The sequence below is a fragment of the Durio zibethinus genome, chromosome 11, assembly GCF_047325235.1.
Source record: "Durio zibethinus cultivar Kanyao isolate XHJ-2024 chromosome 11, ASM4732523v1, whole genome shotgun sequence".
NCBI lineage: Eukaryota > Viridiplantae > Streptophyta > Magnoliopsida > Malvales > Malvaceae > Durio > Durio zibethinus.
Window position 1 is genome coordinate 2702462 of NC_143172.1, and position 27675 is coordinate 2730136.

Consider the following 27675-nt stretch of genomic DNA (forward strand, 5'->3'; position numbering starts at 1 on the left):
GGTCCTATCCCATCAAGCACACTAAAGTCTTTTAAACATTGCTTTCTGAATATAGTAGAAACTCTGCGGTGATCGCAAGAAAAATGTTTATAAAAAAATATATTTTATTTAAATTATATCATGTAATCATATTGTTTAAAAAAATTAATCATTTATTACACATGATATGTGATAATTAAATAGTAAATATTTATTTAATATATTTATAAATATAATAAATAGTTGATTTAGATAGAAAAACATATGATGATTAAAAAAATTAATCATTTATTACACATAATATGTGATAATTAAATAGTGAATTTTTTTTTTCATTTTCTACTTTTTTTTGGTTATTTTCCTCGCTGTTGAACAACAAAAGGCGCTTTGACAGCTTAAATGGCTAAGCCATGTGAATCATCACACGAGATTTGTGCGACAAAGCAAAAACTGCTTCTTTTTTTTTTTTTTATCTCTTTTTTTGACGTGATACCAAAGAAAATAATTTTTCTTTTTTTCAAAAATAAAAAACAATTATGGTCACCGATGACTGCCAGCTATGCAACAGAGCGATGGACGTGGGCCCAAACTGACCGGTGGCCACGTCAGATGGATACTCATGCAGATGGCATTGCCATAACCCTGCTTACGTCACCACTACCTACACGTGTCAGTTCCAAAACACCTCCCTAAGTGAAACCATCCACAATTTCTGAAAATACTAATAATTCCATAATAAAAAATTTAAGAAAAAAGAGAAGGAGAAAATCGTAAATTACCTGCGTGTTTCCTGAAAAAACAACACCAGCCTTTGATAAACACGTCTTGGAAGAAAATCCTTGCTCATCAAAACTCTATAAATATGCAACAATTTGGCCTCCCATTTCTCCTTCTTCCTTTCTTTTTTTTTTTTTTACTATTCTTCTTTCTCCTTTTTTCCCTTATATTTTACAGCTTTTCTCTCTCGACGATCTTTAGGGTTTCGTTTTCTCTTTTCCTCTCTCGTTCTCGCTATTTCTTTGGTATCTCGACCAACATCTTCTCTTTATTTCGTTGTGTTTGGGATTTCTTTTGTCGAATCCCGTAAGAACTGCATTGTAGAGATCAGTTTTTGTCTGGATTTCATCTCTTCAATCAGGTCTGTTACGTTAAGATTTATTTTCTTCGTTTTTTTTTTTTTTTGGTTAATATATGCAACTGCTGCTAAAAAACATGTCTCTATTTGTTGTTGGGTTATTTTTCTTTTGATACTTTAAGGTTTAAGATCTCTATGTCAACGTCCATTAAGGTTTTTAACTCTTTCTGGAGAGACATGCAAGTTATATGAACTTAATAGACATAAACCCAGATTTTTTATTCTGGGTTATTTTACTTCTGATTTTTGATTCGGGGTCTGTTTTATTTTTACATAGAAAGTCATTTGTCTTCAGCTTTTAACTTGGTTTTTCTAATGAATACATTTGTGGGGTTTCTTTTCTGTTCTTTGTTATTATTTTTGTTTTTTAAATGGTGAATAAGATCTTTCTTGTTGTGGGGCTGCATGTAAGAGAAGAAAATGATTTTGATGGCTCATTTCATTTGTTTATTTTATTTGATATAGTATATACGGTGTCTATTTTGTCGGTTGCTACCTATAAATAACTAGGAAGAGTTATTGAAAATTTTGAAACGTGTCTTAATCTCTTTCCTTTGAATTTTAGCCTTAACTAGAAAAACATATTGCTGATGACCTGTTAATATGTTTTTGCTTAGTAATAGCTATTATTCCTTGAGATTATGCCCAGAGCCTTCATTTGTATTTGACTTTTTCATGTTTCATGAATAATGTTCACATATGCTAGCTCTTACATCTTTTTCAATTTTATTTTATTTATTATTTTTTATGGAGGGGGTTTAAAGTTAAGGTAATGTCGTTTTGGTAGTTGCAGTCTCTTGTCATTGCAAGGAAGTTAATCGTTTTAGTAGTTTTTCTTTTTTCATTTTTATTTATTAAACTTTGATGTTGATGTATATATTTAGATCCGCAATTTAATCACATCCGTTCTCTATCAATGGCCCATTTAGGTACAATATACGTGTATATATATGAGCTCATTAGGTAAATACAAAGCTTTTTTAACTGTATGTGATACGCATGTCGTAGTTGGATACATAGTGGTGAGTCCTACAATTATGTATTTGTCATTTTAATTTATGTTTCTGTATTGATGAAAAGGATTAAATGAAGTGTATGTTTTAGCATTTTTATAATTTTGAGTGGTATTTTTTTTAATTTCCAATGTATGGCTATGATTTTCGCTTAATATTTGTATGTTATCATGATTTTTGAAAGTATAAAAAATTTTTCTGGCCTCTATTATTAGTTTCTGTGATAAATATTTTGACTTTTTGACAATAATTTTTTGTTAACAAATTACTAGAATTTCTTTCTATTGTTGGTCAATCTGTTAAAACTTTCTGTTAAAACTTTGAAAGCAAAGTTTACAGAAGTTATCTATTGTTCTGGCACATGAGAGTTTCTATAATTAGACATCCAATGTTAATCAGGAATTCCTTCGGACTTAGTTGGTTTTTGCTTCCCAATTTATTTAACTAAATGTTTTTGCAGTTGCCTTTTTTTTTCCCCTTTGTTATTCACATACCTCAGCAAAATAAGGAAAAAAGTACATGGTGGATATGCGTTCTTGAATGTTGCTGCACATATGTGTGTATGTGCTTTTCTAAAATGATTTACGTTTGTGCTTTTACTGTTGCCTATTTCCTTTTATGACTTGTTAAAAAGTTGCAAAACTGTTTTGTCACCTGGTAGTCATAGAAGCCAGATCAGATAGAGCTGTACTCTTGTTCCTTTAATTTTAATTCTGTTAGTGCACTCCTTAAAATGCCACCTTAAAGTATTAATTATTCAAGAATACTTGCATTTTCCCAAAGATTAGTGATGGTTGAAGACCTGGACCAAACGAATTCCTTATTGTTCTTTGGCATGTAAATTATTTGTCACATTGGTGAAGTTAAATTTTTGTTTTATGTCCAGAAAGCAATGTTCTTAAGGTCATTTCTCCTCTTTGAATCGCTATTTACATCTGAATTATAATGCCTCTTTCTACTGTACTACATGCAGATTAAGCTCATTCTGATCAAAATTTGAATCCATACTCCTATCCTCTTGAGATTCATGCACAAATAATGTTCTGTTACCTGCCATAAATGTTGTGTAGCTTTGGAGATGAGAAGGTATGTCTATTATATGTATTCAACTGAAGAAAAATCTTCGAATCTTAAATCTACATCTTGCTTTGTTTCATTGTATTTTAGATTTATACTTCGCTGTGATCATCAGTTTTCAGGAAGCCTGCGATTGATGGACTGCTCCCCCACCAGCAGTGATAAGAAAACGTTGAAGAGGTGGTTTTTCATAGACAAAAGGGTTGGGTAAAAAGATTTAAGGACTGAAGGTTCATAACTGTACTTGACAAAGTTGCTGCTATTATCTAAGGTCTAGTTTAACCTGTTTTAAGTGTACTTAAAAGTGATCTGAAGTTAATGGAGTCGAAGTCCAATCATTCATCTCCCGTCCTCACTGATCCTATTCCAATAAACAAGTCAAGATTAGGTATCCACTCCAATCTGTTGTCCTATCCTCAATCGGGTGGATCTTTGACCTCTGGAAAGTATATGACAATTCCCAGAAAGAAACCTGGAAAGCTAGATGATGTTCGTTCCAATGGTTGGCTGGATGCAATGAAATCTTCATCACCCCCTCGTAAGAAGTTAATCAAGGACTTCAATATTGAGGTTGCTGCAGATGACACCGATATTTATTACTCCTGGATGGTATGCATATATTTAATTGTTGATAAACACATACGACATATACACTTCCCTTAGTTCCCTAGATAACCTTGCCTGTACTTATGCTCTGCTTCTCTTCCGATACTCAGATTAAATATCCATCTGCACTTAAATCTTTCAAGCAAATTTCCAAAAATGCCAAGAACAAGAAGATAGCTGTTTTTCTAGATTATGATGGTACTCTTTCTCCTATAGTAGATGATCCAGATCGTGCCTTTATGTCTGATGCTGTAAGTATGACAATCCATCTCAGTGCATGTATATGATATTAATTCCTTGGTTGTTTTAATTTTCCTTTGATTAAAATTTATAAGAAACAAAAATTGAAAATAGTCTTACTTTTCTTTCAGATGCGTTCTGCTGTCAGAAATGTTGCAAAGTATTTCCCAACAGCAATTATTAGTGGCAGAAGTCGTGATAAGGTAGATGGTAGAACATTCAGGATCTTTGTTGCATTTTATCCACCAATTTCTCCCTGGTAGTTATCATCTGGGCATCAATAGGATCTGATTTACTGCATTTTTTTTACTTCAGGTTTATGAATTGGTAGGACTAACTGAACTTTATTATGCTGGTTGTCATGGGATGGACATTATGGGCCCTGTGAGTCCTACAGAGTCTGATGACCATCCAAATTGTATTAGATCAACTGACCAACAGGTAAGAGTCGTAACGTTTCGAAGATCTCCTCTAATTTATTGTCTCCACAAAGAGGACGTCAAATAGGCTATTAAAAATATAATATCACTCTCAATTTCATGTTAATGATTTTCCTTACTTGTATGACAGGGCAAGGAGGTAAACATTTTCCAGCCCGCTAGAGAATTCATAACTATGATCGATGAGGTGTATAAATGTTATGTTTAGCACGTCCTCCATTCATCACTTTTCGGGATCATGTTTTAATATAGAATAATAAACGTGCTTCATTTATCTTGCAGGTTTTTAAAACCCTTGTCGAGAATACTAAAGATATTAAAGGTGCAAAAGTTGAGAATCACAAGTTTTGTGCCACTGTACATTACCGTAATGTAGAAGAGAAGGTGAGAGACAGTAGGTGCCATACTTTCTTAATAAGCATTCAATCTGACTAACTCGTTCCAACATCTAAGTGCATTTTGTTTCCCGATTCAGAACTGGCCAACTATCGCACAATGTGTTCATGATATTTTGAAAGACTATCCTCGTTTGCGATTAACTCATGGGCGGAAGGTATGTCCTTTTTGCCAGCTTTGAAACTATATCTTTATTTGTTTGATATGTGTTATTCTCCATTTTTCTTGAAAATTCATTGATATTTGTGTTAATTTTATCATAATACTACCTACCATTTCTCCCCCTAATAAGCTTGTTTTCCTTGTTCTTCAGGTTTTAGACATCCGTCCTGTGATTGACTGGAATAAAGGGGAGGCAGTTGAATTTCTGCTTGAATCCCTTGGTAGTTCTCTATTTTTGGTCACCTGTATTCTTGTAATATGATAAGCTTTCACTTATCAGTGTAATTTATGTAAATTTACGCAGGACTAAGTGATAGAGATGATGTGCTCCCAATCTATATTGGAGATGACAAGACTGATGAGGATGCATTCAAGGTAAGCAAAGCGCTCAACTTGCAGTTTTTTATTGTATGAGCCATTTAGAGAATTTGCATCAGATTCTAATACTAAATCTTAATCAGGTTTTAAGGGAAGGAAATAGGGGTTATGGGATCTTAGTGTCTTCAGTCCCCAAAGATAGCAAGGCATTATACTCTCTCAGGGACCCATCAGAGGTAGAAAATCCTGCTCAAGAATTGTCCTTAATTTTTTTTTTTTTTGGTTGCAAAACGAAGATATAATACCATCTCTTCATAGTCAGACCACAGTAAAATATGGAAATTATGGCGCAGGTGAAGAAATTTCTCAAGGCATTGGTGAGATGGAAGAAGTTTGAAGCTTGAAGAAAGCAGCAGGAGCAAAATAAATTTTCATTGAAGAGGAGCATATAGTTATATGAAAATAAATTGCTTATTAAGATATCCCCAATGAATCCAGTCATTCCATTGCAGTGGCCATGTTATTTCCAATATTCTTTTGTCAGAATTTTGCAAATGTTAACTGATAACATTTATTTATATAAAATATATTTCCTTGTAAAGCTATTTTTCACTGGCCTTTCCAGTTTGCTTTCCTTTTTTCTTTTTCTTTCAAAACGTCCTTACAACAAGTCTACAAGCAATGTAGAGCAATTCTATCATTCAGCTTACCCCAATTCTCAACTGCACTAAGTTAAAGCGTTGATCCGAAGCTGAATCCATTGTTAACAAGGATAAAAGATCATTGGCTGTTTAATTGGATCAAGTTTATGATTCATTGGAATTAATAAATTATATGATTGTCAGATCACCTGATTATTAAAAACTAGAGTAAAATTAGAAAAAGGAAAAAATTACCTTCAACACAATCATTCTGTTGGTATAATAATCTTTTAATTTGAGCCTTGAGGTAAAAAATAATGCACAAAAAAGAAGATATTCAAAGGAAAAACCAAAAGAAAGGTATAGGGTTTGTTCAAAGCACTGGTTTTCCTAGTTGATTAATAGAAGACGAAGCATGGCGGAGCATCCAATAAGAGATGTTGCCACTTGCCATCATTGATTCAAGCCCCGTACACAAAAATATAAAATAACCCTTTGATATGATTATCATTCTGAAGGCAGCATAGTTTTAGTAGTATTAACCAAGAAAAAGTTATTAGTAGTACGACAAAAATAAAATAAAGTGAAATCCTAATAAATTTATTAAAATTATATATCTTATGCATAAAATTATTGATAAAATAAAATAATAATTATTTTATATTATATTTAATTTATATTTAAAAAATAATTAAAGATTGCAAGAATAATTAATATTATTTTAACATCAAATTATTTAATCCTCCTCAAATAAAAAAATTTATTTTTAATTTATAAAATTAAATTTATATATTCAATTATATTTTTAAAAATTATATCAATAATTTAAATTATATAAACTTAAAAAAAATAATTTTAATAAATAAATAAATTATTATATCCTAATAATTATATATATCAAATGCAAAATAAAATAATATTATTATTCTAATTATATTTATAATATCATTTTATCTTATTCTAATATAATCTTATATATCTAATATAACTTAAATCTCCTGGACGAAATAGGCACTAACCAATCAACCGTCGACAATTCAAACAGGGACCATCCGTTGCAAAAATCTATAATACATTCTAGTAAAGCTACTAAAACGACCCAAAAACGAACTTACACGTGTTCAGATATTTCCCCCGATATATAAGAACGAAAAAGAAGATACTTCCCGTTACTTCAAAAAACGAAAAGAAAAAAAATGTCTATCTCCTTGCAATCTCCACCCTCTTCATTTTTCTCTTCTTCTTTACCCAAATCAAGATTGAGATTTGCAAATGGTTTTTCTTCTTCTTCGAATTTACTCTTTAAGTTCAACGCATCTTTTCCAGTTGTTCATGCCTCCTCGGGCTTCTCTTCTTCTGTTGACACTGGTATTTGCCTCTCTTTTCCTTTTAGATATTTTGGTTAAATATGTAGTTTTTTAGTTGTTTCTTTGGTTTTTAATTGATGGGTTTTTTTTTTTGGGAAAATTCAGGGTTGAGTGCTGAATTGGATGCTGTGTCTACTTTCAGTGAGATAGTTCCTGACACTGTGATCTTTGATGATTTTGAAAAGTAATTGTTGTATTTTTCTTGGTTTTTTTTTTTTTTTTTTTATGAAAGCTTTACTCAAAATGCCGAGTTTTTTATGCTAATTCATTGAAATTTATAGGTTTCCACCAACTGCTGCAACTGTTAGCTCTTCACTGCTGTTGGGTATATTGAGCCTTCCAGATACCATTTTTAGAGTAAGCATTTCCATTATTGGTTTCAAATAGTGCCCTGTTGTGGAATAGCGGCCGCTATTTAGAGGTAGTGGCGTCCTCCGTCACGGTTATTTACCGTAATGGAAGTGTGAACTGTGATTCACATAGGACAATAATGGTTGTAACGGGATGCTAAAGCCTCTATTGCCATTTTTGCTTTCACCAAATCAAACGACAGCTCCATACCAAAACAAAGAAAAAGCCATTCAAAATCCAATCAATTCAATCAAAATTGAACAGATTTAAGTCTTAATCAAACTAAAGAAAATCGATTCAAGGTAATAAACAAATGTTGACTAAAAATTAACCTTTTTTTCACATCTTTAAACATTTGAATAGCAGATGGTGATGAGAGAGAGAGAGAGCTCTCTTATGGCTTCCATGAGTGTTGGCTATAGGATGTGTTGCCATCTCCAATCTTTACTTTTGAGAGAGATAGATAGATGAGACTTTATAGTTGAAAATCTTAGGAGACTGTGAGGATCTAAGAGAAGCATGAGGATGGTTGTGAGATAGGGAAGAAAAGTGGAAATAGCCAGGGGAAAAACAGAGAAGGGATGGGGAATATAGAAGGTTTGTGTCACAAAATTCAAAAGTGGTTTTGCCTTTTTAGTGTTTGGTTGGTGAAAGTTGGTATTTTAATAATTTTTATAATTTAAATAAAAATTTAAGAGGTAATTGAGTTGTTAATTAATTTTTTAGGAGTTTAAGAAAGGAAATTTGGGAGAATGGGGGAAAGTTGGGAGGGAAAGACAAATGATTTGTGGAAAGTAGAAATTTGAGAAAATTTTTTGGATGATTTGAGAGGAAACCAGACATGATGAATAGTGAATTTTATTTTCATAAGTGTTTAGTATATGTATTAGTATCATTTAAAAAGATAACCTTAAAAGATTAAAATTTAGTATTACTTATGTTATTTTTATTGTTTTATATTTTTGGTGTTTGATTTAAGTTAGATTGACAAGTATCTTGTTAAGTAATATATTAAAACTTTCAGCTATTATTTTTCTAGTCAAGTAAAAATTAATGAGCTTAATTTCATATACTTGAAAAAAAAAAAACAAAAGCTTAGTTTCACATATGATAATATTTTGTTAATCTTATGTACTTATAGTAGTAATATTCATAAAATTTATGGATATGCATATTGAACACTTTTAAATATGCATATTGTTGGTTGAGTTATATTATAAAAAATAATAATTTAGTTTATCATATAAGTAAAGGAATTAAAATGTCATGAATTATTTTAGACAACATAAAATACGAGTTTTCATGGATAAAATTATTATTTACTTAACTTTTGGTGAGTTGTGCGAAAATTAAAAAAATTCAGGACAGTGATAAGCGCAATAACTGCTATCTTATCCATTATGTCCATAACCGCAATAAATGTTATGCGACGACAACATGAACGCAGTTGCCATTTAAATCCCTAAATTTTATCTAAATTGAATATATGGAGAGCTAAAAATCTTTATATATATATATATTTACTGGTAAATTTTTTTTCTTTTTGGGTTTAGAATGCTGTGGATATGGCTTTGGCGGATTCAAGTTGCTCTGGTCTGGACAATCCTGAACTGAGATTGTCCTGTTTCGTTAACAAGGTTCGTATTCTTATACTCTGAAATGTTCAGTAAGAATGCATGAGATTTTCGGCTTTTTGCTGTCTATATAGTATTCATTTGCATTGACAAAGAAAGTAAAAGAGACTATAATTGGATCATTAACTTGTTTGATATTTGTTTGTTCATCAAGTATAGGCTTTAGTAAATGTCGGTGGTGACTTAGCAAAGCTAGTTCCTGGTCGAGTTTCAACAGAGGTGGATGCACGTCTGGCTTATGACACACATGGAATTATTAGGAGGGTATCGACTTTTCTCTTGTGTTCATTGTGTTGCTTGCTTATTTTTTTAATTTTACCGTATGATTGTTGTTCAATATCTCCATCATTGCTAATTTTAATTGTTGAAAATTGTGTAGGGTCTTATGCATAAGCATCAATGTTGAAAACTTAAATTGAATAGACACATTGATGAAACAAACTTTTCATTCATTGTCCCTCAAGTGTTGCTTGTCTTATGTTGACTTTAGGTTCATCTCTTGTCTCTTGGAAATGTAGTGAAAGACTGAATATTTGTTATACATCATTATATTTTGAGAAGTATGGGGGTTATATAGATTTCTATGCTACTCATTAAAACATAATTATATATGATATAAGCAGTGGCGGATCCAGAATTTTTTTTCGAAGGTGTCCATTTACAATATAAATAAAACACTCTTGACGGATTTATTAATTTTATCAATGTAAAGGGTATTCAGAAGAAAATTTTGATGGTGTTCAGGAGAAATTTTCCTTTAAATTTTCTTGTTTTCCCATTTTTAGGGGTGTCCAGAAGAAAATTTTGGGGGTGTCCAATAGAAAATTCTCCTTTAAATTTCCTTGTTTTCTAATTTTGGGGACACCCCACCAATCCATTTACATCTATCTCTGGATATAAGATGAATAAAGCCTTTAAACCTTTGCAGTTTGACAGTGTTAAACATACTGTTTTCCTTTTATATGTTTTAGGAGCTTATTCCCTGTATTTTGTTTCTGATATGTTGCCTGATGCTAAACCTTATTGAAATATGCAGGTGCATGACTTACTGAAGTTGTATAATGAGATTGATATTCCTCCTGAGCGTTTATTGTTTAAAATTCCTTCAACTTGGCAAGTGAGTACCTCGATGAAATGCTTGTGTACACACTTGTAAAGTTATTAGCCTTAATAGTCTTGGACGTAAAAGCTAAATGGTTCTGGGTATTGTTTGTTGGTTATACAGGGAATAGATGCCTCAAGATTGCTCGAATCTGAGGGCATACAAACACATTTGACTTTTGTTTATAGGTATGTGATTGTGTAGACAATGATGTTGCTTGATTATTAAGGAAATTTCTGTACATACTCTATTTTAAGCGAAAGAATAACCTCCCATTGGAGACTTTTCTTTCATCATTATTGTTTCTAATCTTTGCTTGTTCTTGCATGTTTCTTCAGCTTTGCTCAAACTGCAGCTGCAGCCCAAGCTGGTGCTTCTGTTATTCAGATTTTTGTTGGACGTGTTAGGGTAAATTTTTTTTTCAAAAAACCTATTTTGGTGACTTTCTTCGTTAGCTTTGATCTTTTGTTATCCTTAAAACATATTTTTTCCTTCTTCAGGATTGGGCACGCAATCATTCTGGTGACCCTGAGATTGAAGCTGCTATTCAAAGAGGAGAGGATCCTGGGTTGGCCCTGGTTAGTTAAACAACTTTTGGTTTTGGAGTTTAGACTTAGCTTGAGTATTATTGACGTAAGCAATTGTTTTTGTGAGTAGCCATGTTGGTTCTAATGATTTCTGAAGTGCATTGAAGTCTCTCTGTTGCTTGTGAATGTTGAGCATCTCTCATTCTCTTTTAAGTCTAGGTTGCAGAGAATCTTGGAATTGCACAAATTTTGAATGACTTAGGAATAATGCCAAGGTGTCATTATTGCACTTACCTTTTCTTTTTCTTGTCTCCCTTTTAATAGTTCTAGGGCTACTTGTTATTGATAATTTGCAATCTATGAAAGAACATGTCTCCAATATTATGATCTTTATTTAGTAGATATTATTATATTTAATTTGTTTGTAATAACACAAAAAGGTTTGAACTCAATGTACTGTCATTTGTCACTGCAGGTGAAAAAAGCTTATAACTACATTCACAAATATGGACATAAATCAAAGCTTATGGCAGCAGCAGTTAGAAACAAGCAGGATTTATTCAGTTTGCTGGGGTATCATATGACTCAACTATTATCAATCTAATTAGAAATAATTACAAATTAAGAATCAAATATTGATCATTTTTCCCCTTAAACCTGCGGTTTGGTTTACATTTTTCAGGGTTGACTATATCATTGCACCCTTGAAGGTATTGCAGTCACTCAAAGAATCAATTACTGCTCCTGATGAGAAGTACTCTTATGTTAGGAGGCTATCCCCTCAGTCTGCTTCCAGCTACAATTTCACTGCTGAAGAGGTATGCTTTCTTTCCATATTTTCAATTGTAAACTAAGAAAAAGCAGGTGAAAAGAACACCAAAACTCACTGCACATAATACTGACAAAATGCATTCGATATGGACTTAGTGATTTTACGCAGAAATTGTATCCATTGTCTTACAATATTAAACATATTCTTTTCTTGCCTTGATTTTTTTCACCATATTCACGGCCATTGATGGGACTGTGGCAACTACAACCACATCAAATTTTGTTCCTCCACCACTATTTACTGCAATTTGGTTATGAATTAAACCACGGACCTCCTTTACGTCTACTACCTTGAAGCCATCTGGATTATGCTCACTTTAACATTTCATTTCATTGAGAAATATTATCGTTTGTCTTCATCCTTCCTATGGGCAACTAACGAGCATAAGCATGCATACATAATAAGGCTTTTTTGTTTATAAAAGCCATGAAGTGTTTGTTGACTGATATTTGTCTCTATGCTCAGCTCACAAAGTGGGACCAATTAAGCCTTTCATCAGCTATGGGACCTGCATCGGTGGAGCTTCTGGCTGCTGGACTGGATGGATATGTTAATCAAGCAAAGCGAGTTGAGGAATTATTTGACAAGATTTGGCCACCCCCAAATGTCTAAAGTGGCTTTTTCCATTTTGAAGCAAATCTCATATGGCATAGAATGAGATGGTGATACCGACTCCACTATGTTGTTAGCAACACTTTGTTTTTGTTTTTTCTTTTTGTTTTTTTTTTGTTCTGCTAGTCTTTAAAGCTTGATGTCAATCCTCCATCTTTCTGTTATTAATGAACACGATGCTGATGTTGTTGTTCCTCTGCCATTGCATGTGATAACCCTTTTGCCTACCGTCAAAAATTGCATTCGATTCCATGGCAAAGCCTTCCTCTTTGCATTACTGTCATATTTATGCTATTGTTGTTTCGTTATGAGAAACCTAGAGTATTTGAGTTCTGCTTTAGTCTATATAGATAGCTATAAAGTTGGTTCCATTTGCCAACCTACTTTATTCATCCTAAGTCCTTACCTAAGCTTACCAGAGCCCACATTTAAAGCTCCAAGCCAATGGAAAACAAGCGCAACGTGCCCTATTTTTAGAGGGTTAGGTACAATTTTCGGTTTGTGTTTTTTTTTATATACGAGACTGCAGTATAAAGATAAGAAAAGAGGCGGTAGATGTTAGAATTTAAATTTTAAAATTTTTAAATGTCAAGGTTCAAGCTTAGTGTATAGAAGTAGATATATAGGAAAAAAATAATATGAAACAATTACGTTATATCAATATATATTTTTTTATTCAAATAATTTATTTATTATAAAATAATTAATAAATCTATTAAAATAAATATTTATCATTGAATTATCATAAATAATATATAACAAATGGTTGATTTTTCTAATAATATAATTATGATTTAAATAGAAGAAATATATATTAACGTTTTATTATTTAATTATCATATGTGATATATAATAAAATTTAAATAATATATATATATATATATATTGACGAGTCGTCATTATTTAATACAACATTTTGATCGGACATGTGTTTCTTGAAATATAGATTTTCTTATATTTAAATCTTTATTGAAAAGCTTTGGTATCTTAACCAAAATTTAACACGTTTACCTCAATAATTTGATCGGGTCAGAATCAGGGTAATGTCATCCTAGCAATTTGTTTCAAACAAATCTACGAACTTTATTTCCCCTGCACCAATCATGGTACGTGTAATCCTCTTAGGCAAAATTCTAACTCTCTGCACCTCCATCAACCATTCTCCATTTCAATAATTAATTATAATTTTTTTTTCTTGGTTTCAAGGGGGGAAAGCTCTTGTATTATAAGAAGGAGGAGGAGACTTGGCTCAAAATAAATAAAAAAAAAGAACTAGAAGCTGACTGATTGCCACCAATCCCATCCATTGGCCCACATTTACGACAAAGTAGTGATCTGAAATTTTCAATAAATTAAAAAAAAAAAAAAAAAGAGAGAAAGAGAAACAATCCTTCTGTATTTCCTCGGAGGCAAAAAAGTGCATGTGAATCATGCATGTGGAAACAAGCAGGACCGGCAATAAGAGGAACGTGCGATCTGGGGTCAGGCTGTTTGTTTTTTGTTGAGGTTTTGTATTGTTTTGCTTTGTTTTTATCTAAAGAAAAACTATGACAAGTAAATGGGAAGAACACCAATCACGACCGAACCCTCAAAATTAGCCATAGGAAAAAAAATAGTCAATTGTTTTTGCATGTGGCCAGGAACCGCCGCCTGCTCCAATAATTTATGTGAGAGAGATCAATTGTGCCACATCTATTTGTGTTGGCAATTGCCGCGTTTCATTTTTGTTGTTAATTATTAAACAAACTGGTGGCTGTGGACAAACCATCTGTTTTCGAATCTAGTCAGCACTTAGTCATTAGTTCTAGATTAATTAAGTGAATAATCGCCGGACCAAATTAAACTAATTAAATTCATAACCAATCTAGTAAATTCTTTTTCAAAACATTCACAATCATGTCTTTCATTTCGAGATCCTTCTTTTGTTTTGGCGGAGTCCTTGTCTCTATCGCTGACCCATCATTACAATTGTGGGAAGTCGATTATCAATTTAATATTTGGCCAAAAAAATTATCAGATTAATTAGTAAATTTCATATATTTTTTAATTTAAAAACAACTTGAATGAAAAGAAAGACTGTGTTATTAATTAATATTAATGAATTTTTTTAAAAAATCATTTTTATCAATGTAAAATTCAGTTTTAAACCTTTTGTAAACCGTTAGATCAAAAACATGTTTTTTTACTCATCCTGTTTCATTCTTTGATAATTTTTTATTTTGCTACAACAGTCCTTAATTTCCCTTTCTTCAAAAACCCCAAATTCAAGACCCAAAAAGAGAATTCTAACAAAATTGTTGAAGGTGATAGGTAATGATTGATCATTTGGAGGTAATATTGGGTGTAAATTAAATTATCAATGATATATCTAATAAAATTCTTTGTTAAAGATGTATGTACTGATTGATAATTTTGAATTATCAGTTCAAAGTCTTAACTATCCATTCTTTAATTCAAAAATATATATATTTTGTATATAAAACAAAAAATTATTGGATTTAAAAATAGAATGTAGTGATCTCAATTCCCTTTTTTAATTAAAACCCTAATCTTTTTATTTGAATTTGAAATTTTCTTTTTATCAAATTTAAACAGCTGTTTGACATGTTTTTGTAATGAAGGGTAATTCAGAGTCTAAAGAGTTAACAATACAAAATATAAATGGATATGTGAGTTTTCATTGTTGCCCAATCTGCTCTTAATTTACTTCAAGATATGTACTGGACAGAAGAATGCCCAGCTAGCATTTATTCTATTGTCATGGCTGATTGAAATCCTCTTTAATTGTAATGAAAGTTAAAATTTTCTTAAAAAATTAATAATACTATTAGGATTTATCCAACATGTCATTAGATATTTCTACAAAGTTTATTAGATAACAAATTACTGAGGAATAAACTTGATTTATCCCAACTAATTAGTAATTTTTTGAATTTTTTTTATCTTTATATTTATTATTTGATTTAAAAAAATATTATATGTATAAATTTTTTAAAATTTGTAATTTTTAAATATCAATTTTAATATCATATGATATCCATTGACGAACAACTAATTAATAATAATTTTCTCCCCTTCGATGTTTAATTAGCCTTGCTGTCACTATTACCCCCAGTAACATTGCATTAACTCATAAATTAATTAAGTCAACAAATTAAAATCATTGATTTTCTACATTATTGATACACATCCACAAATGCAAACACGCAATTATTAGCATAAAGCCAAGTCATTACCCTCTAAAACAAAATACATGAGACTTGTCCAACTTCTGTATTGTCGACAACCATTGCATGGATAACATGATGATCTCACAAATCAGATTGTCCTGGTCGGAGCCAATCAGGGAAACCACCCAACTTATTTGCCAAGTAAAGCACTGCCTATATACTACAATGAGAACCTAAGCCTCTTTCTCTTAAATCATTAAGCCGTTAGTTTCTCTCTTTTTTTGGCTTTATACGTTTTGTCCAGACTACAAAACAATGGCGGATACAAATCCCTTCCTCCCAGTTTCCAGCTCTAATGGTTTCAATCCAACAGGGACTCAGGTAAATCGCCGGAAACTCATCAAACAGCTGCTCACAATCTTTGTTGGGTTGTTAGCGGTTGGCTTGTTTGCGGCATTGTTGATAGGAAACAATGGGTCAGATAATGCTCATGTAAATGAAAACGAACATGGCTCATTGGCTTCATCGACCTCCAAGAAACCTGAATCTTTGCGGCCGGTGTCACGTGGCCCTGCTGCTGGAGTTTCGGAGAAATCGAACAGGCCTTTTGCCAACGTTGACCGGAATTTACCATGGAACAATAGCATGTTGTCATGGCAAAGAACAGCTTTTCACTTTCAACCCGAAAAGAATTGGATGAATGGTAGGGAAAAAAGTTCCCTTTTTCCCTTTTATCTAATTCACTGTTCTAAAAGTACCCCAACTTTTTTTGAATATTAGTAAATAAAAAGTATAGAAATTCTTTGCACTACAATTCAAATAGTATTATCATTGATAAGAAAACAGAAAAGAAGTGGAAAGAAAAGGAAATACGTATTTCATACTAGTATCTGTGAAAGGAGATCAAATATTATACGGTGTCATCAATTAGTATACAACAATTCATGAAATTGCAGTAGCATATAGAGTGTTTTTGCAAACATAAAGAAGAAAAATGGGGAGTCACTAGATTTTTTTTTTTTTTTCATTTTACAACTTAATTGCTTATGCTGAGTTTTACATATTCTAAAATATTGAAATTTTTTTTATGGCTGGGCGCTTTTACATTGTTGCTCTGACGTGGGAATCTGGTTCCTTCTGCTTCAGATCCTAATGGTAAGGCCTCCAACTTCCTGTAAATTTCTATGGTGATGAATTGTATGGATGATCATTTTAAAATAATATTTGATTTTTATAATATTAAATATAATTATTTTTAAAATTTAAAAATTAATTATTATTAATAAAATAATTTTAAATTATGAATAATATTAAAATCACGTCAATCATATCTTGATAATCTTCAAAATATACCGAATAACATTTTGTATATCATACCAGTGAAACTTTGGGATGTGATAGTTTTTGAGTTCAAAATCAGTTTCGAAAATATTCTCAATAATTCTCAGATGAAAAGATGGAGCCCACCTATGAAATTTATTTTTTTCATTTAATACATTTGTTAGGGATATATGAAATATATGCTAATATCGAAAAAAAAAAAAGTAACAAATGAATTTCTTTTATTTTTTATATGATACTTTCTTATTAAAGAATTTGAAATTAACTCTTTATGTATGATTTGATATAATTTCATGGCAATCAGTTTCACAAAAAATGTCAGAAAATTTTAAACGACTATATTAATTTATGATTTATAAAATTTGATTGCTAATCGTAACAGGTCCATTGTTCTACAAGGGATGGTATCATTTCTTCTACCAATACAACCCTAATGCTGCTGTGTGGGGTGACATAGTTTGGGGTCATGCTGTATCCAAGGACTTGATCCATTGGCTACACCTCCCATTGGCAATGGTTGCTGACCAGTGGTACGATAAAAATGGCGTCTGGACTGGTTCTGCCACAATTCTCCCTGATGGAAAAGTTGTTATGCTATATACAGGATCCACCGCGGAGGCCGTTCAGGTTCAAAACCTTGCTTATCCTGCTGACCACTCTGACCCTCTCCTCGTCCATTGGGTCAAGTACCATGGGAACCCTGTTCTAGTTCCACCCCCAGGCATCGATGAAAAGGATTTCCGTGATCCAACTACCGCCTGGTTGACCTCTGAAGGGAAGTGGCGCATTACCATAGGGTCCAAGATAAATAAAACCGGCATAGCTTTGGTATATGATACTAAGGACTTCATAAACTATGAGCAGTTAGATGGGGTACTTCATGCTGTGCCTGGCACTGGCATGTGGGAGTGTGTGGACTTCTTCCCTGTTTCAAAAACAGAAGAAAATGGCTTGGACACATCCGTTAATGGACCTGGAGTGAAGCATGTGGTCAAGGTAAGCCTGGATGATGACAGGCATGACTACTATGCTGTTGGGACTTATCATGAGAAGAATAGTACATGGATTCCTGACCAACATGAAATTGATGTTGGCATTGGAATAAGGTATGATTATGGAATATACTATGCTGCCAAAACTTTCTATGATCAGAACAAAAACAGAAGAGTGTTGTGGGGTTGGATTGGAGAATCTGATAGTGAAGCTGCTGATAAGCAGAAAGGATGGGCATCTGTTCAGGTAATTTTTCTGTTTCATTGGACCATAAACATGAATTAAGTGCCAGATTTCTTCAGTTTCTTTAACCTTTTTAACTTGGTTCTAATGTGCTATTTTACTTACAGAGCATACCAAGGACGATTTTATTTGACAAGAAGACTGGTACTCATTTGGTTCAATGGCCAGTGGAAGAAATAGACAGTTTAAGGTTGAATAGCAACGAATTTAACCAGGTGACAATTCAGGCAGGATCAGTTGTTCCTCTAGATATTGGTCCAGCCACACAGGTTTGTCTTTTTCTTTTGTAACATGTATGTCAAATGATAATTTGTAGACCAAGATCCTGTTAGCTAATAAGGAGATGCCTGGTCATGTGACAGTTGGATATCATAGCCAAGTTTGAGATAGATAAAGAGGCATTGGAGAAAACAACTGGGTCCAATTTAACATTCAGCTGCAGTACCAGTGGTGGAGCTGCCGAACGTGGGGCATTGGGACCATTTGGTCTTTTGGTGCTTGCAGACGAGAGCCTCAGTGAGCAGACTCCTGTATACTTCCACATTGCCAAAGGGTCTGATGGCAATCTCAAGACTTTCTTCTGCAATGATCAATCTCGGTATGTATAAACCTCAACTGTTCTCTATTAACTTGAGTCAGTTTATCAGATAGCTAGGACTCAGCATATTCTATTCTTTCAGTTCATCTGAGGCATCTGAGGTTAATAAACAAATTTATGGGAGCATCATTCCTGTACTGAAAGGCGAAAACTTATCCCTCAGAATATTGGTGAGTTTAACTTGCTTCCTTCTCCTGTTGCTGTATAAATGAGTAAATATATTGTCTTAATATGAGAATCAATAAACATGAAATGTACTATTTTCCAGGTGGATCATTCGATAATCGAAAGCTTTGCTCAAGGTGGAAGGACAGTCATCACATCTCGGGTTTATCCGACAAAAGCAATCTATGGAGCTGCTAAAGTGTTTTTATTCAACAATGCTACTGATGCCAGCGTTACTGCCTCCCTTAAGATATGGCAAATGAATTCTGCATTCATTCGGCCATATCCAAATGATAAGAAGTCGTAAAGGACCAAAAAGAAATGCCTTAATCCGAACATCACCATCCATTAATTCTTGTACCTCTTCAACCAAATCATGTCATCTCATTACCTCGATGAGAAATGGAATGAATTAGATCTAGTTACAGAAGAGTTGAATGAAAGGAATGTGCAAACATACATTTGTAACTCCAAAGAGAACCTGAGTGAAGTGTCATCTGCATCTACAGGTGCCACATTGATGAAGATTGTGCAATTGCACATTGTTTCCTATATATTTTTTTATAAAGATTATAAATTGCAATTGTTTTCAGCAACTTAGGTTCAATTAATTTGAAAGATGATTTCATCTTGGAAAAAAAAAAGAACCAGGAACTTAAAGTTCTTTGTATCTGTAAGAAAATGAACCAACTTCTGCTTAACTCTGCTAATTGGATCTTATCAAAAGCCTATTTCTATGATGGCTCGTGTCAGCAACTGTGCAATTGGTTAACTCAAAATAACTATATTTCTAGATGACCTATGAGATAAAAGCTTTACTTGATTGGGCCTATTATTTCAAAGGATTACTTTTAAAAGCGCAGAAATCAATTTTGGGCCCAAATTGGATGGGCCTACCCCATGAGCTGGCCAGCAAAGGCTCAATCCTTTCTTGTTATGAGAAAGGTATACAAATTTGAACTGAAATTAAGGCATACGAACAATGGTCCAAGCAGAAAATTTCTTCTTAGTTTGAAAAAAAAAAAAAAAATATATATATATATATAGTATGGTTTATTTAAAATGTTTTATTTATTTAATTTATTTATTATTTGTGCAACAGCAAGTTTCCATGTGCCATGAGTGCGGTTTTTTTTACTCGTCAGAACGGTGGCGTTTCTTCAAAAATTAACTGCTTTTATTTGGGCTAGCTGTTTCCTCAGACAGGCAGCTGAGAATTAGTTTTGATTTTAGAATTAAAAATTGATAGGATCCAACTTTCCTACCTCTTTAGAGTCTTTTTTTTTTCTTGCTCGTTAAACTCAATTATTGATGGAGAAACCCAAGTGATTAATTAGCCTCTCCTTTTCTTTATTTTTTATTTTAAAATTTTTCGTGCACGTTTTTGTCAATTGGCGAAATTGCTGTGGTTGGATATATTCTGTGTAATTACAAATGGATCAAAACAAATGCCATCGATCCTCACCAAAACCTTTGATAATTTGATTATCCAATCATGCAATGGTAATAGATTCTGTTAAGGATCGATATCAGGCAGGATTAATTTATTAGCATTTGTTTGCCCTTTATAGAATATATGAAAGACAAAAATTAAGTACAAATCTTTGCATTACTCGTTGATTTAGTCACAAAATCAGCTAAATTCTTTTATTATAGAGTCCAATGGTTGTAGTTTTATAGATATTAAGATTTGAATTTAAAATTTATTAAATATTATTTTTTAATAATAATTATATAAATCAATAAAATTAAATTTTAAAATTTATAAAATAGTCTCAATTATCGATTAATATCAGAGTTCAATTGTTTAATTAGTCTCTCTACATCCATTCTAGTGTTGATAATAATAGATTTTGGACCAAGTACTATTAGGTGGCCTAAACATTTTCCATCCAACTGATTCAAGTGAAATTTTCATTCATGATCTTAATTATTAACATTTTCTAGTACTAATAACCCTTTATGAACAAATCTTTAGTATTACAACATGTGTAAATTAAAGTGAATGATTAATTAAGTTGAAATTGGCTATATATCGAACACCATTCAAGATGCATGGATTAACATCTCCCTTTCACACCAACTTATATCCATAAACAAAATGACATTATTGATGTCACATTTTGGTTAATTTTCCTCAAATAATGACAAAGAAAATTAATTTTTTTGTTTTTTTAGAAAATATACAAAAAAAAGTTACACATGCCAATGGGATATTTCTTCCTTTTCTTGCCAAACCCTGACAATATCTCCCAATGTTGATACAAGAAAACAACCAAAAAGTCCTATTGTCAGCTCCTTACATGGGCCATGAGATATAAAAACAAAAACCCTTTTCGTATTAACAAAATGTAAATTAACTATTGAATTCTATCTAGGAATGTTGTAGAGATTATAAACAAAGTTCTAATGAACATTATTTATGGCAAATAGTTAATTAATAGAAGTGTTTATGAAAAAATTAGAAGGATTATACCTAATAGGCGTTTAAATTATCAATTATTTCTGGCTAAAAATAAATTCTTTTATTAATACGACAGAAATTATAATTATAATAAAATATTATATTTAAAAAAATTAAAGAATAATCAATCAAAAAATTAAGATATAATTAAATAAATTTAATACAAAATTAAATCAAACTTATATATAATAAAGCTTGAAAGTAGCACCTCAAAATTTAGGACACTTGTATTTACTATTAAGCTAAAGTCTCGTTCACCTCAAAAAGGAAAATTTTATTAGCAGGGTTAGTCACTTTTACTAAAGTTGATTATTATAATATATTATACGCAATAAAAAATTTTAAAAATTACAGTGGCCTTATACCATTGGATTACTGTCTCTGCCATGCCCATAGCAACTTTTTTTCATAGTATTTGGCATCTCGAGGTATATGTTCAACTGTACTACACCATTGCCATTGGTTATTGAGCAGCACCAATCGTTGCCAGTTTGCCGCATCCATTCACATTTTGGTATAAACCAAACCCAAAACCATGTTGCATGGCTAATATAGAGTATAACACCAACCTCTTTCCTTGTTTGATTAACGAGATTCACATAAATTTCTTCTATAAATCCTTTTAAAAATAAACTCGGACAATGCATGAAACTAAAATATTACAACTACAGTAAACGTAAAATGAAAACGTTATCTTTAACCAACTGTCAAACCGAAAAAACAAGCGGTTATTAGGGAGGAAGGTAGCTGCAATTTCTAACAAACAAAAGGCTATTGATTACATGGTGGGGGTCCACACGCGATCATGTGCTGGCAATCATGTGGCGCTTTAAGAGGATCCGAACGTTACTCCATCATTGACCATCCCACACGTCAAACTTAACAACGCCTCTTTGCCTTAACCCCTGTCCCTGTGGGCTTTGACTGCGTATGAAAATCTACAGTGTTTCATGTTTGTTCAAAAAAACACACGCATATTTCCATTTCTATGCAACTGTGAACTAGCTACTGGCTGTCACCCTCTATTTTTTTCTCACATTTTCTCTCTCTTCTTCTTTTGAACGATGACCGGTGACCGACAAATCAAATGCTTTGGCCTTTGAGTGATCGTTCACTCATTAACCCTTTGCCATTGCAAACCCAAGGTGCCCTCTGTCTCTCTCTCTCTCTCTCTCTCTCTCTCTTTTTGGACTTATAAAACCCAACTCATAAAGCAAAAATTTTGTAGCCGTTTCTATTTGCTCTCTTTCTCAAAGTTTCTGTCTTTAGAGCCTCTGGTTGCTTATTCACTTTCTTGTGCCTACCAGATAATGTAAAGCCCAGGAAAGTTTTAACAAAGAGTTCTCTCTGCAAATTTTGTACGACAAATCCAAAAAGAGTTCTTCCCCCCCCCCCTCTTTTTTGTTTTTTAAAGAATGGCTTTGAGTAGGTTCTTGGGTCTGTTTCTTATCCACATTGCCCTGCTTTTGAGCTTGTGTTTTGCTGAAGATCCGTTTGTTTTCTATGATTTTGAGGTCTCTTATATTACTGCTTCTCCTTTGGGTGTTCCCCAACAGGTCTGCTCTTTTATTACATCTCTTTCTTCTGCTTTTACATTTTTGCTGCTTTCTACTTCCTCTTGCTAGTATTTTCAGTACATTTTTTCACGTGGGCCTGCTTAGCTTTCATATCTGAGAGATGGGTTGTCTTTTCTTTGCTTAAAGTTTGAATTTTTAACTCAGATCTACAAAGATATAGCTCCTTGGGTCCTTTTTACTTGAACTTTGCTTACTGTTTGAGATTTAAGTGAGCTTTGGAGTAATGTTGTTGAGCTGTTTGGGTCTGTTAATCATTTCTGTGTCTGCATTACTTTGTAGGTTATTGCTATAAATAACAAGTTTCCTGGCCCTACTATCAATGCAACCACCAACAACAATGTCGTCGTCAATGTTCGAAACAAATTGGACGAGAGTTTACTCATCCACTGGTAGTATCTTACTTTTGCAGTAATCTTTGTTAATAAAATCCAAGTATAAAGATGGATAGATTAATTGACTGTTTGGTTTTTCTGTTTGCTGAGATAGGTCTGGGATTCAACAGAGGCGTAGTTCATGGCAGGATGGGCTTCCTGGCACTAATTGTCCAATTCCTCCAAAGTGGAATTGGACATACCAATTCCAGGTTAAGGACCAAATTGGGAGTTTCTTCTACTTCCCATCCCTGCACTTCCAGAAAGCAGCTGGTGGTTTTGGCGGCTTTATTATAAACAATAGAGATATTATTCCTATACCTTTTGACACCCCTGATGGGGATATTACCATTTTGATAGGTGATTGGTACACACGCAACCATACGGTTAGTACTTATTTTGTTAAGTAACTGGAGGATATATGGTTTTCTTTTCCTTTTTAAGGTTGGATTTGGGGTATAGGATATAATGTGTCTAACGACGACACCTTCTTTTGGTTTCTAGGCTTTGAGAAAGGCACTTGATGCTGGAAAAGATCTAGGGATGCCGGATGGAGTTCTTATTAATGGCAAAGGCCCTTATCGATATAATGATACCCTTGTACCTGATGGCATCGATTATGAAACAATAAACGTCCACCCAGGTGATTATTTCATGCAATGCAAGGCATTGTTTACTCATGGTTTGCTGATAGCTACTCATTTCTAAGTATGTCAGTTCTACTTCTTGTGTAATTACAGGTTGTTTTAGTAACTGAAATGGAATTAATTTCAGGAGATAGAATTTGGAAGTAATTAGCATCTATTTATTATAGTGCAGTTGTATCTTAGATTTTTCCCAGTACTGCATCTACTGGACTTTAATTGCAGGGTGGAGCTTTGCGTTAGGCATGCAACCTTCTTTGTTGGGAATATTCAGTTATTCTTATTACAGGAATTAACTTCATGTGAGATTAGTGGTGAATTTTGGAGTAGCACTGGCCTTTCAATTTATGGTGTGCATCAGATTTATGATCACAGCATAAAGACGTGTTGACCCATAAATTTCTGTACGTTGGACTGCCAGTTAGATACATACATACATACATACCTACATACATACATATAACTAACTTGAATTAGTTATCACCTTTATGTTTATGGTGAGTTTTTCTAGCTCGTAAGGATAATGTTACGTTATAATGTTGGGGCAGGGAAAACTTACCGCCTTCGAGTTCACAATGTGGGAATATCAACCTCCTTGAACTTCAGGATTCAGAGCCATAATTTGCTTCTTGCGGAGACTGAGGGATCGTATACAGTGCAGCAGAACTACACTAGCTTAGACATACACGTAGGGCAGTCGTATTCTTTTCTGCTAACCACAGATCAGAATGCAAGTACTGATTACTATATTGTAGCAAGTGCCAGGTTTGTGAATGAATCACAGTGGAAACGAGTTACTGGTGTTGCCATTTTGCGATATTCAAATTCAAAAGGAAAGGCAGCTGGTCCCCTCCCTGATCCACCACAGGATGAATATGACAAAACCTTTTCAATGAACCAAGCAAGATCTATCAGGTTGGTTTTCATTGTGGTTTAAGTGCACAAGCACATTTTTCTCACACATTGGATTTTTTGCCTGTATGGCTAACTTGTTTGTGGTGATACTCTTTGAGACTTCAAACAATATGATAAGTTCAGGATATCTGAAGCATTGACTCTTGAGTTTTCTGTTTCATATTTCATCTTCACTTAGAACAGTAAACCTGTAAATTTGGTTATGATACTTTTTTTGTGCAGTACTGCTTTCCAGTGAAGAGGAAAGTCTATATGGCTGGTATGAAATCATTTGAAAGAGGAAAATTATCATGGAATTCTAAATTATTGTGAAGAATATGTATTTTTAGTGTTATTTTAGTTGTCACATATCTTCAAATGTTGGGAAGGAATTATTTGAATACTTTAGTTGGTTATGCCTTATCACTTTTCTGTACTTAAATTATGCAGGTGGAATGTATCTGCCAGTGGTGCTCGCCCTAACCCGCAGGGATCTTTTAGATATGGCTCAATCAATGTGACTGAAATTTTTTTGTTGAGAAACAAGCCACCGGTGACTATCGATGGGAAAAGACGAACAACACTCAGTGGGATATCGTTTGTCAATCCTGCTACACCAATCCGGCTGGCTGACCAGTTCAAGGTTAAGGGAGTATATAAGCTTGATTTTCCCAGCAGACCACTTACAGGGCCAACTAAAATGGAAACATCAGTAATTAATGGAACGTATAGGGGATTTATGGAAGTCATCCTACAGAACAATGAGACCAAGGTGCAGAGCTATCACATGAGTGGATATGCATTTTTCGTTGTTGGGTAGGAATTTGTTTCCATTACACGTCATTCATGTATAAACATATGCATTTTCAATATGATTTTAATACTAACTCTTCAATTATCTTGTTGCAGAATGGATTATGGTGAGTGGTCAGAGAATAGCAGGGGCACATATAACAAGTGGGATGGCATTGCCCGCACCACAACACAGGTAGGTTATTGGAGACTTGTGCTTTTAGTTTTATTATGCTTCCATCTAAAGCTTTGGCAAGTTAGTGTTATTTCGTTTTTGCTTGATATTTACCAGTGAAAAAACAAGGCCATGCTGGAGCTGTTTTAATGATTGGAGTTCATATGTAAATGTTATATTAGTATTTTAGGTAATTATAACTAATGGGAGATCTCTGAGTTTGCACTGATAATACGCTGCTGACTGAACTGGTTTGAATTGATGCTCCCCTTGTGAAGTTCGGGAGGAAAAACGTTTTTTATCATTTACACAATATTTTAGCTTGAACTAATGCTTTCTTTTCCCTGCCTTTAGGGTTCTAGCATTTGCAAATACATTTTTGGTATTTCTTTTCTGGAATATTGTGCCTTGCTCTTTATGATGTTGGATATAAACAATGCCAGCAGTATTTATCAAGCTGTTTGGGATAGCTTTAATTCCTGGGTTCATTTCTCAATGATTATATTCACCGTAGTTTGTGGTGACATTTATAAAGTAAGCATTAAAGCTTAGTCTGCTAGTCTTGGACTTGCCACCAACAATGCCTACTGAGATCCCTCATGTCAGATGAAATTCACGAGATACCTCATTCTTTTGTTAAGAAGGCTCAAATGTAATCTGTCTCTGTAGGTTTATCCTGGTGCATGGACAGCAATCTTGATATCACTTGACAATGTTGGAGTCTGGAACCTTCGAACAGAAAACCTTGACTCATGGTATCTTGGCCAAGAAACATATGTCAGGGTTGTCAATCCAGAGGCTACGAACAAAACTGAATTGCCTATGCCAGACAATGCCCTCTATTGTGGTGCCCTCAGCAAATTGCAGAAGTATGCAGAATGAGTCCTCTTATGTGAACATTTTCTTGTTAAGTTGCTTGAAATTATGTTGGCTAGTTCTCTGATTCTCCTCGGTTTCTTTTTCAGGCCACAGGATATTTCTTTGGCAACATCAATCACAGGCAGTAGATCGAAACTGTTCTTCACGGTGCTGATGGTTGCCTCTGCACTACTCCTTTCCCGCTAGGTGTTTTCTTTTAGGGTGTCTTTGCTTGTCGGAACCCAGCTTCTCAAGTAACGTTTGTGGTTGTGTGTTTAGGTGTGCAAGTGTAGTCTTGTTGATATGAATCTTGGGTGATTTTGACATTTTTTTTTTGTTCACAACGTTGTTAATGCCCTCGGGGTTCCTTGTTTAATTTATTGGGAATAGCATTCTTTTAATACCTATAATTATGCACTGATGGCAATTCATCAATTTTCAATACAATTTACCCTCGAGTCTAGATTTGTCTGTTCCTTCATGCTTTTCTACAAACGACATCTATATCTACCCGTTTCACAAACTTGTGCTTAAATTCTTCTCTCCTACACACATTTACATATATGTATGTATGCATGCATGAATGTATGTTATTGTATATGTTTGTGCATGGGTGGGTGTATGAGTTATGAACTTGCACATTTGATTTCCCCTTTCCAATGTGGTTGATGGTTGTAGAAATGCTGTGAGCATTTGAGGTTTTGTATGCAGGTCAACAGTGCCATTTCATACAGAGAACCAACCTATGATAAAAATGTGTTGTAGAGAAAATAAATTACGACTGGTGTAGTAGTTGTAAGCACTACTACATCAGTCATAATTTTTAAATTCCACCCAAACGAAAAAGCTGTAGCATTATGTATGCTTGAATGAATTTTAATGAGATCGGACAAGAATGGTAACTCAACAAACGTGATTTTTTAACTCGAGAGTGACACAAACCAGGGAAAATAAAAGA

At 33.4% G+C, this 27675-nt stretch overlaps 4 protein-coding genes across 4 annotated transcripts; all 4 read left to right on the forward strand.

Moving 5' to 3' along the window:
- Positions 1 to 3103: 3103 nt before the first annotated feature.
- On the forward strand, positions 3104 to 5967 carry LOC111289683 (putative trehalose-phosphate phosphatase F). The gene is made up of 12 exons (XM_022880931.2): positions 3104 to 3213; positions 3320 to 3813; positions 3921 to 4061; positions 4182 to 4253; positions 4366 to 4491; positions 4621 to 4677; positions 4773 to 4874; positions 4966 to 5043; positions 5200 to 5269; positions 5353 to 5423; positions 5510 to 5602; positions 5720 to 5967. The coding sequence occupies exons 2-12, from the start codon at positions 3523 to 3525 to the stop codon at positions 5768 to 5770; spliced, it is 1152 nt and encodes a 383-aa protein (XP_022736666.1). The 5' UTR covers positions 3104 to 3213; positions 3320 to 3522; the 3' UTR covers positions 5771 to 5967.
- Positions 5968 to 7178: 1211 nt separating this feature from the next.
- Positions 7179 to 12691, forward strand: LOC111289761 (Aldolase superfamily protein). The gene is made up of 12 exons (XM_022881061.2): positions 7179 to 7375; positions 7480 to 7558; positions 7656 to 7731; positions 9279 to 9362; positions 9519 to 9623; positions 10396 to 10476; positions 10585 to 10649; positions 10800 to 10869; positions 10962 to 11039; positions 11464 to 11561; positions 11671 to 11806; positions 12286 to 12691. The coding sequence occupies exons 1-12, from the start codon at positions 7204 to 7206 to the stop codon at positions 12430 to 12432; spliced, it is 1191 nt and encodes a 396-aa protein (XP_022736796.2). The 5' UTR covers positions 7179 to 7203; the 3' UTR covers positions 12433 to 12691.
- Positions 12692 to 15784: 3093 nt separating this feature from the next.
- Positions 15785 to 19538, forward strand: LOC111289759 (acid beta-fructofuranosidase-like). Its single transcript, XM_022881059.2, has 6 exons — positions 15785 to 16305; positions 17326 to 18182; positions 18287 to 18448; positions 18542 to 18777; positions 18860 to 18947; positions 19046 to 19538. The coding sequence occupies exons 1-6, from the start codon at positions 15918 to 15920 to the stop codon at positions 19247 to 19249; spliced, it is 1935 nt and encodes a 644-aa protein (XP_022736794.2). The 5' UTR covers positions 15785 to 15917; the 3' UTR covers positions 19250 to 19538.
- A 3092-nt stretch (positions 19539 to 22630) lies between these two features.
- LOC111290676 (monocopper oxidase-like protein SKU5) lies at positions 22631 to 27192 on the forward strand. The gene is made up of 9 exons (XM_022882084.2): positions 22631 to 22962; positions 23263 to 23372; positions 23470 to 23740; positions 23859 to 23997; positions 24547 to 24913; positions 25343 to 25708; positions 25802 to 25880; positions 26529 to 26728; positions 26825 to 27192. The coding sequence occupies exons 1-9, from the start codon at positions 22822 to 22824 to the stop codon at positions 26922 to 26924; spliced, it is 1773 nt and encodes a 590-aa protein (XP_022737819.2). The 5' UTR covers positions 22631 to 22821; the 3' UTR covers positions 26925 to 27192.
- The last annotated feature ends 483 nt before the right edge of the window (positions 27193 to 27675 follow it).

What these genes read in the sequence shown, in the direction of transcription:
- LOC111289683 (XM_022880931.2), top strand. Translation starts at nt 3,523, where the DNA reads ATGGAGTCGAAGTCCAATCATTCATCTCCCGTCCTCACTGATCCTATT. An exon ending in GTGCCTTTATGTCTGATGCT is followed by an intron (nt 4,062 to 4,181) that starts GTAAGTATGACA and finishes CTTTTCTTTCAG; the next exon opens with ATGCGTTCTGCTGTCAGAAA. An exon ending in ATTTCTGCTTGAATCCCTTG is followed by an intron (nt 5,270 to 5,352) that starts GTAGTTCTCTAT and finishes AAATTTACGCAG; the next exon opens with GACTAAGTGATAGAGATGAT.
- LOC111289761 (XM_022881061.2), top strand. Translation starts at nt 7,204, where the DNA reads ATGTCTATCTCCTTGCAATCTCCACCCTCTTCATTTTTCTCTTCTTCT. An exon ending in TTCCAGATACCATTTTTAGA is followed by an intron (nt 7,732 to 9,278) that starts GTAAGCATTTCC and finishes TTTTGGGTTTAG; the next exon opens with AATGCTGTGGATATGGCTTT. An exon ending in CACATGGAATTATTAGGAGG is followed by an intron (nt 9,624 to 10,395) that starts GTATCGACTTTT and finishes TGAAATATGCAG; the next exon opens with GTGCATGACTTACTGAAGTT.
- LOC111289759 (XM_022881059.2), top strand. Translation starts at nt 15,918, where the DNA reads ATGGCGGATACAAATCCCTTCCTCCCAGTTTCCAGCTCTAATGGTTTC. An exon ending in CGAAAAGAATTGGATGAATG is followed by an intron (nt 16,306 to 17,325) that starts GTAGGGAAAAAA and finishes TAATCGTAACAG; the next exon opens with GTCCATTGTTCTACAAGGGA. An exon ending in TTCTGCAATGATCAATCTCG is followed by an intron (nt 18,778 to 18,859) that starts GTATGTATAAAC and finishes CTATTCTTTCAG; the next exon opens with TTCATCTGAGGCATCTGAGG.
- LOC111290676 (XM_022882084.2), top strand. Translation starts at nt 22,822, where the DNA reads ATGGCTTTGAGTAGGTTCTTGGGTCTGTTTCTTATCCACATTGCCCTG. An exon ending in AACAATAAACGTCCACCCAG is followed by an intron (nt 23,998 to 24,546) that starts GTGATTATTTCA and finishes ATGTTGGGGCAG; the next exon opens with GGAAAACTTACCGCCTTCGA. An exon ending in GCCCTCAGCAAATTGCAGAA is followed by an intron (nt 26,729 to 26,824) that starts GTATGCAGAATG and finishes TTTCTTTTTCAG; the next exon opens with GCCACAGGATATTTCTTTGG.